This window comes from Lontra canadensis, unplaced genomic scaffold (genome assembly GCF_010015895.1).
Source record: "Lontra canadensis isolate GAN:19392208 unplaced genomic scaffold, GSC_riverotter_1.0 scaffold70, whole genome shotgun sequence".
Lineage (NCBI taxonomy): Eukaryota > Metazoa > Chordata > Mammalia > Carnivora > Mustelidae > Lontra > Lontra canadensis.
In genome coordinates this window covers 7330153-7342005 of record NW_022631064.1, presented here as the reverse complement: position 1 = coordinate 7342005, position 11853 = coordinate 7330153, and the positions used below count along the sequence as shown (strand labels likewise).

The 11853-nt window shown below is 39.5% G+C and overlaps 1 protein-coding gene across 1 annotated transcript in view; it reads left to right on the top strand.

Moving 5' to 3' along the window:
• The first annotated feature begins 282 nt into the window (after nucleotides 1–282).
• Nucleotides 283–11853, top strand: part of LURAP1L (leucine rich adaptor protein 1 like) — a 50688-nt gene continuing 39117 nt past the window's right edge. The window contains exon 1 of the mRNA XM_032880585.1: nucleotides 283–1322. Within this exon, the coding sequence (XP_032736476.1) occupies nucleotides 1023–1322 (300 nt within the window). The 5' untranslated portion in view covers nucleotides 283–1022. The remainder of the gene's footprint in view (nucleotides 1323–11853) is intronic.

The window sequence follows — 11853 nt, the reverse complement described above, 5'->3', positions numbered from 1 at the left end:
AGTAGGAAAGGCTTCTGAGGTTAGACTTCTGCTGTATAGGAAGATAGGCGGTGGGGAATGAGACTACCTTTAAAGTCAATCTTCTTCTTCCAACTTTTGTTAACTGTTTTAAAGGTTGTGGCTATCATCGGGCAATTTCGCCAGGAAAACTGAAACTCCTAACACCAGTATTAGGTACCTCCAACTAAAGCAGTTCCTGAAACAGCTGCTGGCAACAGGGTGGGAAAATTGCTGCTGCTCTTATTTCCTGTGAAATACGGTACAAGGGTTGGCCCTGGTTTGGTCCACCTGCCAGCGGAGTTTAAAGTTTCCAGGGCTCGGAGGAACACAATGACTTGGATCAAACTGCCTAAATGAAAAGAAGGGCATTTCTGCTACAACAAGGAAGCCGTTAAACTCCTGCTAAGCTAACCATCTCTTTTATGCGTCCATGCACACGACCGACCTCCTCTATCACTGACCAGGGATTATTTCTGACAATCCAGGATATTTCGAAAGCTTGGAGACATATGGCTGGAAAATGAAACGACCCTGGGAGTGTGGCCACATCATTACTTTGTGTCGCGTGGTGCCAGATGGGCAATCAGTGAATGATGCAGAGATGTGAACGGACAGTTTTGTAATGTGAATTTTACCTCCCCATAACGCCAAAACAGACTTCATTTCCCCCTCTTTTCTTTTGGTTTATAACACTTGGATTTTCTCCTCTCTGCAATATCAATTAACTCAGTTTGGCGGAGGGGTAGCCAAAAAGGAAGAGGATGAAGCGATCTCTAAAATCTTAGTAAGTGTCGGAGGAGCCATTGCCCCCAGGAAACTGCGGCTGCGACCCGCTTCGTCCTGCGCGGATTTCAGGGTTGAGAACAGCGCAAAGCGGTTATGGAGCGGACGGTGCACTCCATCCGCCGAGGATAGAGACCCAGGCGCCGGGAGGGGTCCGCTCATTTCGCCGCAGCCTTGGAGGCCGCTGCAGCCTCTCGTCCGCTGCGTTTCATTACCATTATCCTCGTTCTTGAAAAGTCATGGAAGACAGCCCGCTGCCAGACCTCAGAGACATAGAGCTGAAGCTGGGGCGCAAAGTACCCGAGAGCCTAGTGCGCTCGCTCCGTGGGGAGGAGCCGGTTCCCCTGGAAAGGGACGGGGACCCCTGCGGGGGGAGCGGCGGCGGCGGCGGCTGCAGTAGTAGCAACAGCAGCTGCAGCTTCCCTCCCTCCTTGTCGTCCTCCTCTTCGTCCTCTCCAACCTCTGGCTCCCCACGTCGTAGCCACTGCAGCGCCCTGGAGAGGCTGGAAACCAAGATGCACTTCCTCAGGCAAGAGATGGTGAGTGTGGAGCGCCAGCTGTGGGAAAGAGGGCCCGGCCGAAAGGTGGGGCGATGGGCAGATGGGCCCCGCAGAGAGAGGGCGACTGAGGCTGCGGAGCTGAGTGCAGGGCGCGTGGGAAATGCGGAGTAGGGAAGCGCGCAGGGGGCGCGCGTCTGGAGGCTTGTTTACCCGGGACTTTGCTCGGTCAGGGTTTGCCAAGATAGCAGAGCCTGTTTTGCTCTGTGTACTTTCGATAGCGCCGACTCGGTGCTTCAGACTCTGACCATTTAGCTGCCAGTCCGCAGCCTTCCGGGCAGCCTGCCCACCGAGGGTTTGCAGTCGCCAAGCCCGTCTGGGGCCTGCTGTGTGCCGTTCACACTTTCGGTTCAAAAAGGTGGCTCGGTCCTTTGCACTTAAGCAGAAATACTTACTGGTTTGCCAAGGGGTGGCGAGGCCGGGTCTCTGCCAAGGATCCTTCCTAGCTCATTCTTCCACCACTACCGCCCCCGCCCCTTGGTGCCGCAGCCGCAGCTGTTCCAAGGCTACTGTTAAGCTGATTCTCCACAGCTGGTTCTGAAAACAATGGCCCACTCGTCCTTAGGAATAGCTTGTTTCACTCTTTTGATCCCAGCGAGCAGGTGATCCCCGGGCCCAGGGATTTGCTAATGACCACTTCCTACCCTTCCCCACATCACTCCTCAATCTGCAATTGTTTTCTGTGTCGCTGGTAAACATTACCTTAAGAGTGGGACAATGAGACTAATACAGGATCTGAGACTCCTTCTTATTCCGGATGTACTTAAACGGAAAAACTTATTTACTGGCCATGAATTCTGGGGCAAGTCACTTGGCCTCTGTGAACCTCAGTTTATTTGTACAATGAACTGGTGGGAGGAAATAATTCCTTCCTAAATCCTTTGAAGAAACTAACCACAAAGCAACAGCATTTTCCACTGGCCTGGAGTGGAGGAAAGTTGCAACAGTGGTCTCAGTCAACCCAGAGGACGGCAAGGATTTTCTACATAAAAGATTCTGTCTACTAGGGCTTTGCACTAAAAAGAAATAACCAGAGGTGTTTCCCTAATTCCTCTGCATTTGGAACACTCAGGAGGTAATAAATTCCACAGCATAAAGTAATCTTGGCGTATATAAGTGTAAAAAGCCAGTCTTCAGAGATCACGTCCTGTGTTCAGAATTTTTAGTATTATCTACATAAAGGTCCCAGGATATCACTCTAAGAAACATATCTCAAGATCTTTAAAGCTGCTCTACCTAAGGACTTTGGTTTTCTATCTCAAGGATCTATTTTCTTCCTACTTGGAATGTTCAGACGTTGGAAGCAAATTACACACACACACACACATACACACATCTCTATACATGTAGGTCTGTATATGTGTATGCACATGTGCATTTGTGTGTGTATTCATGCACCATGTATAATGCAAATTATTATTGTATTCATGTTTCACTGTCTAAATGCACACAGGTTATATTATATTATTCAAAAATGTACTTATTAAGTATTTACTACGGGTGCTGAAAATACAAAATTAAAAAGGCAAGGAGTTTGTCTGTTTAAGGCTCTCAAATCTCTTGCACTCATTTGCCTTTTATTATTTGTAGTACATCAAGCCAAGTGTGTTGAAGAACTCCATGGGGGGGGGGGGAATCTGGTTATTTTCAACTAAGGACACTTTCCAGACTTATCTGCTTTTCTTAATGAAAATATCATAGACTGTGTCCCTCAGTCAGGTCTTGCTATGTATGATTAAGGTATATTAATAAAGGTATATTAAGGTGTGTGATTAAGGTATATTAATACATACCTTTTTAAACAGCAAACAGAAACCCCAACAATAGCAGCAGCAAACTGCTAAATTGACCTGTTTGTTCTATTTTCTACGTGAAGCATCAGTAGCTACAGGAGAATTTATGCCAGGACAGATGTTTTGTGTTACAACTTTGTGCTTCACTAAAGGTCTCCAGGAAGAAAGTAAGAACATTAGCCATGGGACTTTAGAGCAGAGATTGAGACAGGTATATTCCCCTGCCAGTGAGACCCATTTGCCCAATTTTAGCCAACTCTTTTGGGTGTTAAAACCCCCAGCTTCAGCGTAACTGGGAAGCAACAGATTTGTTTTTATGTAGACTTGGCAGTTTTCTTATAAACACTGAACAAAGGCAGTTCTGCGGTTCTTCCTGTCTCCTTCTCAGATCCCCATGTAGAGAAGTTAGAGAACCAGAGTGGAATATGACTTCATTGTGATTTTTGTGTTCTTTTCTGCCCTATACTGTGGGCACTGAGTTAACCTCCTCTGTATTATGCATGACCCCACATTTCATGTTTATTGCTCTTAGTTGTTCACAGATTATTCTTCTAGATTGTCTGGAATTCCCTAGCTTTGGGCCTGCCCTTGCAACTCCTTCCCAAGAAACACCTGAGCCAGGCACAAACCTTTCTAGAGACTTGCAGGAATTAAGCTTCCCTTCTTTTCCTGTGAGATGGATGTGTATATCATTGACACAACATTGCATAGACCTGCTGGGAGACAGTCTTAACACTGACTTCTTTACATACACATGATTTCATCATCGTCTCTCATCTCCATTTATATGTTCATGAAGAATTCCCTTCATTCTTATTTGTGATGTTATAATCGCTGCTCTTAGAGGTCTGAGAGATGCAGTTGTAAAAAAGGCAACTTGAAAGAGATTGAAGAGGGGGGAGAAACAGTTTCTGTTGCCAGACCCCCTTATTAACAGCATAAATAGCACCATAGACAGTAAAGTTTGTGGGAGAGAAAATATCAGGAAAGAAAAATTGCAGGCATGCATTTGGTATAGGAGGTCAATTTAAGGTATTGATCAGAATGTCTGGGGGAGGAGGCAGATTTTCCCAGTATGTATGCATTTTTGTTTTGAATTTAGAGATAAGGAAATTTGATGATATGATAAACAAACACAGAGATATACATAGGAAATTTATAATGAAATTGGAAAGAGATGTCAGGCCTCTTGTGCAGTCTGTCCCAATATGTGTTCACTACTTTTCTGTTCAGAGTGTTTTAATAATTGTCATCATTCGAGGATAAAGTCATACTGGGAAAGAGGAAGTATTTTCATCCATGTTTTACAAATGAGATCATTGTGGCTTAGAAGGCCAAGGTCACACAGCTGATTAGTGAACAGAATCACAACTTGAACTCTTATCTGACTCCATGTACTGTACTTTCCCCCTCATTCCAGTCTGCATATAGATCTGTGATAGCTCAGAACCCCCTAGAGTACTAATGGACGAAGAAAATAAATCCTCAGGATGCATCCGAGGGGTTTGTTTTAGATAGACGGTCATTCAATAATTAGTGATTTATTGCATGCCTGCTATGTGCCAGATCTATCTCCAGACCTTGGTAATATACTACAAAATGACTACTTTAAAAAGTCAGTCCTTTTATTCCATGTTCCCAATAGTTTTCATCCATGCAAAGTCTCCTTTTACAAATGTTCTTAAGAATAGGACTTTCAGCATTGCTTATGAAATCCTACTCTAAGTTTTCTAAATATCTCATGATATCCAAAATATTTTTTTCTAATAAATGTAAATAATCTCTGTCAAAACCTGGGTTTTACTGTTTAGTAATAATTTTACATTGCACTTTTACAAAATATTCAAAAAGTTTTACTGTTATATCAGTACATCTGTGAAAATTCTTTTCATCAATTTTTCTTTGAAAGAAATTTCAAATTTGCCTAAGACAGAGGCAGTCACTAAAGAATCAAAATCTGGAATTGAAGGGTCTAATGCATCCTCTCTAGTTTGCCTCCCCGGATAATCACTGTTGAAAATGTCGAAGAGTAGTTTCACAGGAAGTATACACTACCTGTTGATGCCACATTCTGGTTCCAGTCAGTTCTGTATAATGTCAGATTATTAATCTTTAGATAATACAGTGCCATTATGAAAACTACTATGGAATACTATGTTCTGACTTTCATGTTTTGGCAGTTGTTTGCATAGCAGCTGTGTAATATATCTAATAGAATAAACAATCTCAAGCTAGTTACTCATCCTTTCTTACTCACTTAATTAAAACATTCAAATACTCCACCCAGTTCCTCAATTCTCGCTTTAAAAAAGTTTTCTAGCCAATTCCCAGGACAAGACACAAACACACATTCCCTCAGATGAATATGTATATGATACTAGCAGAATGTCACAGTTTTTATGACTGGTAGATTTATACTTGGTTTTTGGTTCTTTCTTTTACTGATCTTTTCTATATTTTGCCCCTGTATGAAATGGCTCACTGACTTTGTAATAAAAATAAAAGTTATTTTAAGTTCCCTCAAAAAATAATTTCATTAAATTAACTTCACAATTGCTTTGGATATACTTTAGAATAGGCTAGGAGATTTCTATCATTTGTTCTATAATAAGTCATTTTTTTCATAACTAGATAGTTTCAATAATATTTTTACTGTTTTATCATTTAACAATTTTTTTTTAAAGTTAGACAAAAATCTAAGAAAAACCTTTAGGTATATAATTGAGAAGCCGTAAAGTAGAAAGTACCTTCCTTGATAAATTCACGAGATAGTGGAAAAGAGAAAATGGGAATATAATTTGGCCAAAGAAAGATTACAAACTAACATGTCAGCAGGTCCACAATACCATAGCAGAGATCAGATGTCCCAGTGGTGAGACAAACAGGTATAGCTGAGGAAATTTTTGACAGCGCCCTAGACAAGGACTTAAAAGTGCTGATAATGATGGGCTTAATATTAGGGATAAAGACATCAAGGAGATGAGGAAACTGACTCCTAATAATGGTTCCTTTTGTTATTACACACACTTATGCTTATTAAATCTGACAAAAATCTTGTCAAAACAGGTTTCCTTACACCGTGGCTCAAGAATCGGCAGCAGTGCCCACAAAGGGAGTAATGTCATTTTGCTAGGAACAGAGACACAGTTCAGAGAATTTACACGTAACTCGAAATCAGTGACATTTCCAAAACCTGATGGACTCCCGCCCTGTACCTAGGAATGTATGTTGAATTATTGGTACATACTTGAAGAACACTTCCTCGCCAAAAAGAATTCCCTCCCATTCCAGTCAAGTTGCACAACCGTGCTGCCTGACCTTGAGAGACCACGAATCTTAAGAGATTTTTTAAGACCGATTATGTTCATTTCCATGACAGCACAAAAAACCATATGTTTAACCTTCTATTTTGTAGTTAATAACTTTACATTTAAACGTATTTGTCACATGTTAAGACTTTAGGGGGTTTTGTTTGTTTTTTAATACTAATTCTGAAACTGGGATTTATGGCTAGAGTCTCTGGGGTCCCTGAAAACGTGTTACTTTTTTGTTGTTGTTTTTTTTGGAAGGATATTCCTTTTGTTCTTCTTTAAAGGTTATTTGTCACTACTCAAGGGACAGACTTCTGGTCTGGTGGAGCCTTCATGGGTTTGAAGCTACACAGAGAGGTCCCAGTCAAGTCTAGAGCGAGTCAAGATACAATCCATCAGGGCCCAGCAGTTGCCAAGTCCCTGTAACCCCTCCCTATGGAGACTCTTAGCCCACCTTCCCTGACAGGAGACCTGCCTGGCTTTCAGTGTCCCTCTTTCTTCACTCCCCACTGTCTGGCATTGAGGACATTATATAACCACTGTAGGACTCATCTTGTCAATATAGGGATAAAAGCAACTCTATTAAGGCATTGTAGAAGTTCAGTGAAATTATATAAGAAAATCAACTATTACGTGGGCATTCAGAAATAGTAAGGACAATGGCAATAAGAGGTATTATGTCAATGACATGGCTGTTCTGTGGCTCCTACACTATTAGCCACAGATGGGCAGTGTGGTTTTGGGACTGATTCAAATTTAAGCATTTCTGCTACTTGGTTATCATGGCACCTCCCATGTCATTACCTGTTCCACCAAAACCATGTTTCTATACAAAGGTAAAAAAAAAAAAAAAATCATGGGCTTTGCCTAGCCTCATTATAACTGGAAATCTTGATTTTGATTTTAGATTTCGCATTTATGAAGCAGATACTATGGGCTGAGCATTCTGCAGTGTATAGGAGCCTAGATTAAAGATCTGTGGAACCAAATTTTTGGTTGAGCCTAAAAAGTCTGCAAACTGAGACTAGTATTTAGCTTCTTACAATGAAAGCTTTCTATGGGAAAAACACTATATTAGTTAAACACTTATATGCATTATCCCACTAAAACCTTATAATACTCTTAACTAAATATAATTGTATTATTTCCTTTATAGATAAAGCATTGCAGACTATCATTAATGCTCAAACTACTTACACAGTAAGGGGAATGAGCAAGGTTGAAGTCAGATCTGAGCTCTAGATCATGATTGTACGATTACTTCTCATGCTTTAGAATATCTTGATGCACATATTGACACCCAAGATTAAATGTATGTATCTGCTCTTCCAGATTTTCAAAATGTTAAACATGTTAAATTGTATGTTTGTTTACTTTTTTGGGGAGGAAAAGGATCTAAAGACAATCTCTGTCTTAGGAACACTTAAGATGTGGATGAACAGGGGCGCCTGAGTGGTTCAGTGGGTTAAAGCCTCTGCCTTCGGCTCAGGTCATGGTCCCAGGGTCCTGAGATCTAGCCCCACATCCTCAGCCGGAAGCCTGCTTCTCCCCTCTCTCTGCCTGCCTCTCTGCCTACTTGTGATCTCTGTCAAATAAATAAATAAAATCTTAAAAAAAAAAAAAAAAGATGTGGATGAACATATCCAAAAGTCACTTGGTCCCCGGCAACTGTACCCTTTGTTTTTTGCCACTGTCTTCAAGATCTTCATAAATATTTCTTCCCACTCCACAAAAGCTGCTGGTGAAGGATTCTCTGCCCAGACCAGCTCAAGGCTGAGAACACAGTAGTGAAGCTCAATAGTGTTCGTTATCCCAAGTTTTACAGGCTTGCAACTGGTAGCATTTTGTTCCCTGAGGAATTCTGTTCTGGATAAACTTGGATCTTAGATAACTCATAGAACTAGGACACTGGGCATCTGACACCATCTTGTATCCATTTGAACAACACCGTCAAGTTGCTCTTCTTCTAACAGGAGCTCTATTATTCTGTTTTTCAGTAGTGATATCAGTTGTACAGCACCAGGCTGGGACTTCCCTGATTATGTGGTTGAAACACATTGATCCAAATTGAGCCCAATATAAATTGTATTTATAGAATTCACAAAAAAGGTTAAATTTTCAAACATATGTTTCAAATATCTCAGTCTGAGCATTAAAAATAAAATCTGAATAACTCATTTTTAAAGCAATTAAACATCGAGCTAGATTTTTATACATAGCTATTATTATCTTCATTTTACAGATAAGAAAACTATGACTTATAGGGGTTAGATAATTTGACTAAGTCGCTATAAGTAGTTTCCCAAACATTCATTCAAACAAATTCCCTGAGCCTGGCTATATATGTTGGATCCAATTCATCCCCAAACTATCCTATATGGACATACCACAGAGCATGCCCAGTTATTATGAATGAACATTTTTACAGTAATTTCATCACACCTACCAATGAATCTTTTGGTATTCCTTTAAAAACATTATTTTCTTTTTGGAAGTTAAATATATGATTTCTTACTATAAAACTTCCAGAAATGTAGACCTATTATACAAAGAAAAACAGAAGTCCCCCTTCATCTACCCCTGACATCTCACCTGCTCCATATTACTCCATACCTCAAAGGAATCATTTGCTGACAGTTTGGTGTGAATCCTGTCAGGTCTTTTGCTGTATCTTTGCAGCATCTTTGCTGGCCTATATATGGCATATACACAGTTATGTAAATTTGGCACGTTTGGATTTCAATTTCCTTATTTTACATAATAGTATTTTATTTGTCACCTGACAATTGTTGAATGTCTACAGTATGCCAGTTAGTATTCTGAACAGTTTTCATATATTATTTCTTTCTCCCTCTTCACCAACTCATGACGTAGGCACTACAAGATGTTGGGTCATGTAAACAGACTCCTGATATACCTTGAGAAATGTTTACCTCGTCAATTTTTATCTTATTCTGTCACATCTACTATATGCAGCCTAATCAGTTACTAATTAAAAAGCAAAGGTGATTATTTCACTTTTCATAATAAGAGACTGTCCAACTTTAAACGGTTCTTTTAGAAAGTAAATTCTGTTCGTAGAAATCGGACTTAATCAGACCATTCTTCAATTCAAGAAATTACTGAGTCTTCAAATTGGAATATGCTCCTCCTCAGTCACATGCCACTTTAACATAATCTTCTAATTGAAGGGTTTTTTCCTGGTAATAATATAAATAAAAATTCTAAAAGTTAGACCAAAAGGCTAACATGGTACAAGGTGACCCATGCCACATGGGGAAGGCAGAACAGCATCTCACAGATTAGTGTGCCTTCAGTCTTCATGGCTCAAAAACATCGTAGATTTTCTTTTTCAGATTTTGGAATGCTCGTGACAACAAAACAGCTTCTGTTCCTTGAGATTAGACATAATCAGAACATGTGAACTTTCAATTAAAGAAATATTCAATATCTTTCAAGTCAACTCTTACAAGAAAGTGATGTATAAAACGAAGACTGTAATATATCTCTGAGTAATAAACCCTCTCTCAGGGAGTCCATGCAGTAGGAAGCTAGAAGACTGGGGAAACAAGGAATCTGGTCAGGACTGAAATGAGAATTTGAGTGTGTCCTGGCTCTGCTGGACCCAGCACTTTGGGACGGCGTCCTCTTTTAACTGCTTTGGTTGGGTCAACCAGCATGGCCATTGCATCAGCCTATATTCTGATACATTTTATTATTCAAAATGTTAATCCTTTCAATCAGGAGATAGTTATATTGGACTGTTTTTAAGGGTGAGTTCTCAACCTGATCTCTGATGTCTTATGATTGATTTCAGATTTTCAGAGGATAATCATTTCCTTCATTTTGGAGTTCTAGGTGACACAGCACATTCCCAGGCATGTCCTGACCCCTCTACTATCAGCATAGCATTGCTTTCGTAGAAAAAATTTTAATTAAAATTTTTTTCCTAGATAATATGGCTTGTCATGTGTGAACTAAAAAATTATTAGCATTATCTACTTGTAATTAAAATTATGGATGTCCTTTTTATCCCTTTGTATCTTAAATTAGGGCACCTGAAGTGGACTAGAATTAAGTCTTTGACTTCCCATGTATTTGATGAGCAGAATAAAATTATTATTGTATTAATACCCACCACTAGTAAATTCATAAAAATGTTTTAATACCAACATCCCAAATAGTGAGCTATGTCTGTTACAACACTGATTTCTGGCACAGGCTGTTATTTGAACACGTTCCCTGATTTTTTTCTGTTGCAAAACTTGTCTACATCATTGTTGTTTTAGTGTCAACTAAACAAAGCTTGATATCAAAGTTGAGAAGGAAATTTCTCTCCTTGTGGTGATGAAGTACAACTTTCAAGCTACTAAATTCAGAGATCTACCTCTCTTTTGCCAATTTTCACTCCCTAAAGATAACTACTATGAATAATATTTTATATATCCCCCAAAATTTCTGAACATATGTGAGCATACCTATAGTTTCTTTTACACCTTTAGCTATAATTATAGACATAAATTTGGAAAGGTATATGTATGTATAATTTTAAAATTGAGACTTAGGAGCTCATGTTGCTGCTAGTTTTCTAGATATAGCCTTGATATATAAACATGCATATATACATATATGTATATATATATGATGTATATATATAATATATATGATATGTACACTGCTTCAAAGCACAATTTACAGTGCTGTTACTTTGGACAGATTGCTGGCAAAGACAGAAGTCAGAGTCACTCTACTTGTATAAAAAGATAGCTGTTGGTGAGGTAGAGACAAAGTCAATAATCTCTAGAAATAGAAAAGAGCATCACAGAATCCTAGGATGGAAAGAAATTTCAGAGATCATCTAGACCAATACCAAATGTCTTTCTAGCCAGTTGATCATGCATTCTTCACTTAAATTTCCTCAGTGGTGCATCCTTCACTGGATCCCAAGACAGACCATTCTGTTTTCAGGCACATCTATTCATTTATATTTGTTAATTGGCAATTCTAGTTGTTCATCAAAAGACACACTCTATAATCATTCACCATGGGGAGAGATGCTCCCGCATGTGTGCCTATAAGCCATGGATTTATAATTTAAAAGATGAATGCTCCATCAGGTATGAAGTACAACAGAAGGCCAGTGGATTTCTCATAGGTTTGTATGTATGTGGCTAAAATAAATGACTTTCTTGCCTTCCTCGCAAAATGAAAAAAGAACAGGAATGCAGAGCATTGGTGAGGTTGGAGAGAAAGGGATGTTGAAGGAAACTTTAGAGAGGTAAACTTGATGGCATCTTAAAAGAAGACGAAGAAAAAAGATTCTTCTTGGCATAGCAGTTATGTTGCCAGTAATACTTAGGTTAAATATAGACATCTACCCCAAGGAAACAATAATGAATTTGCATAAAA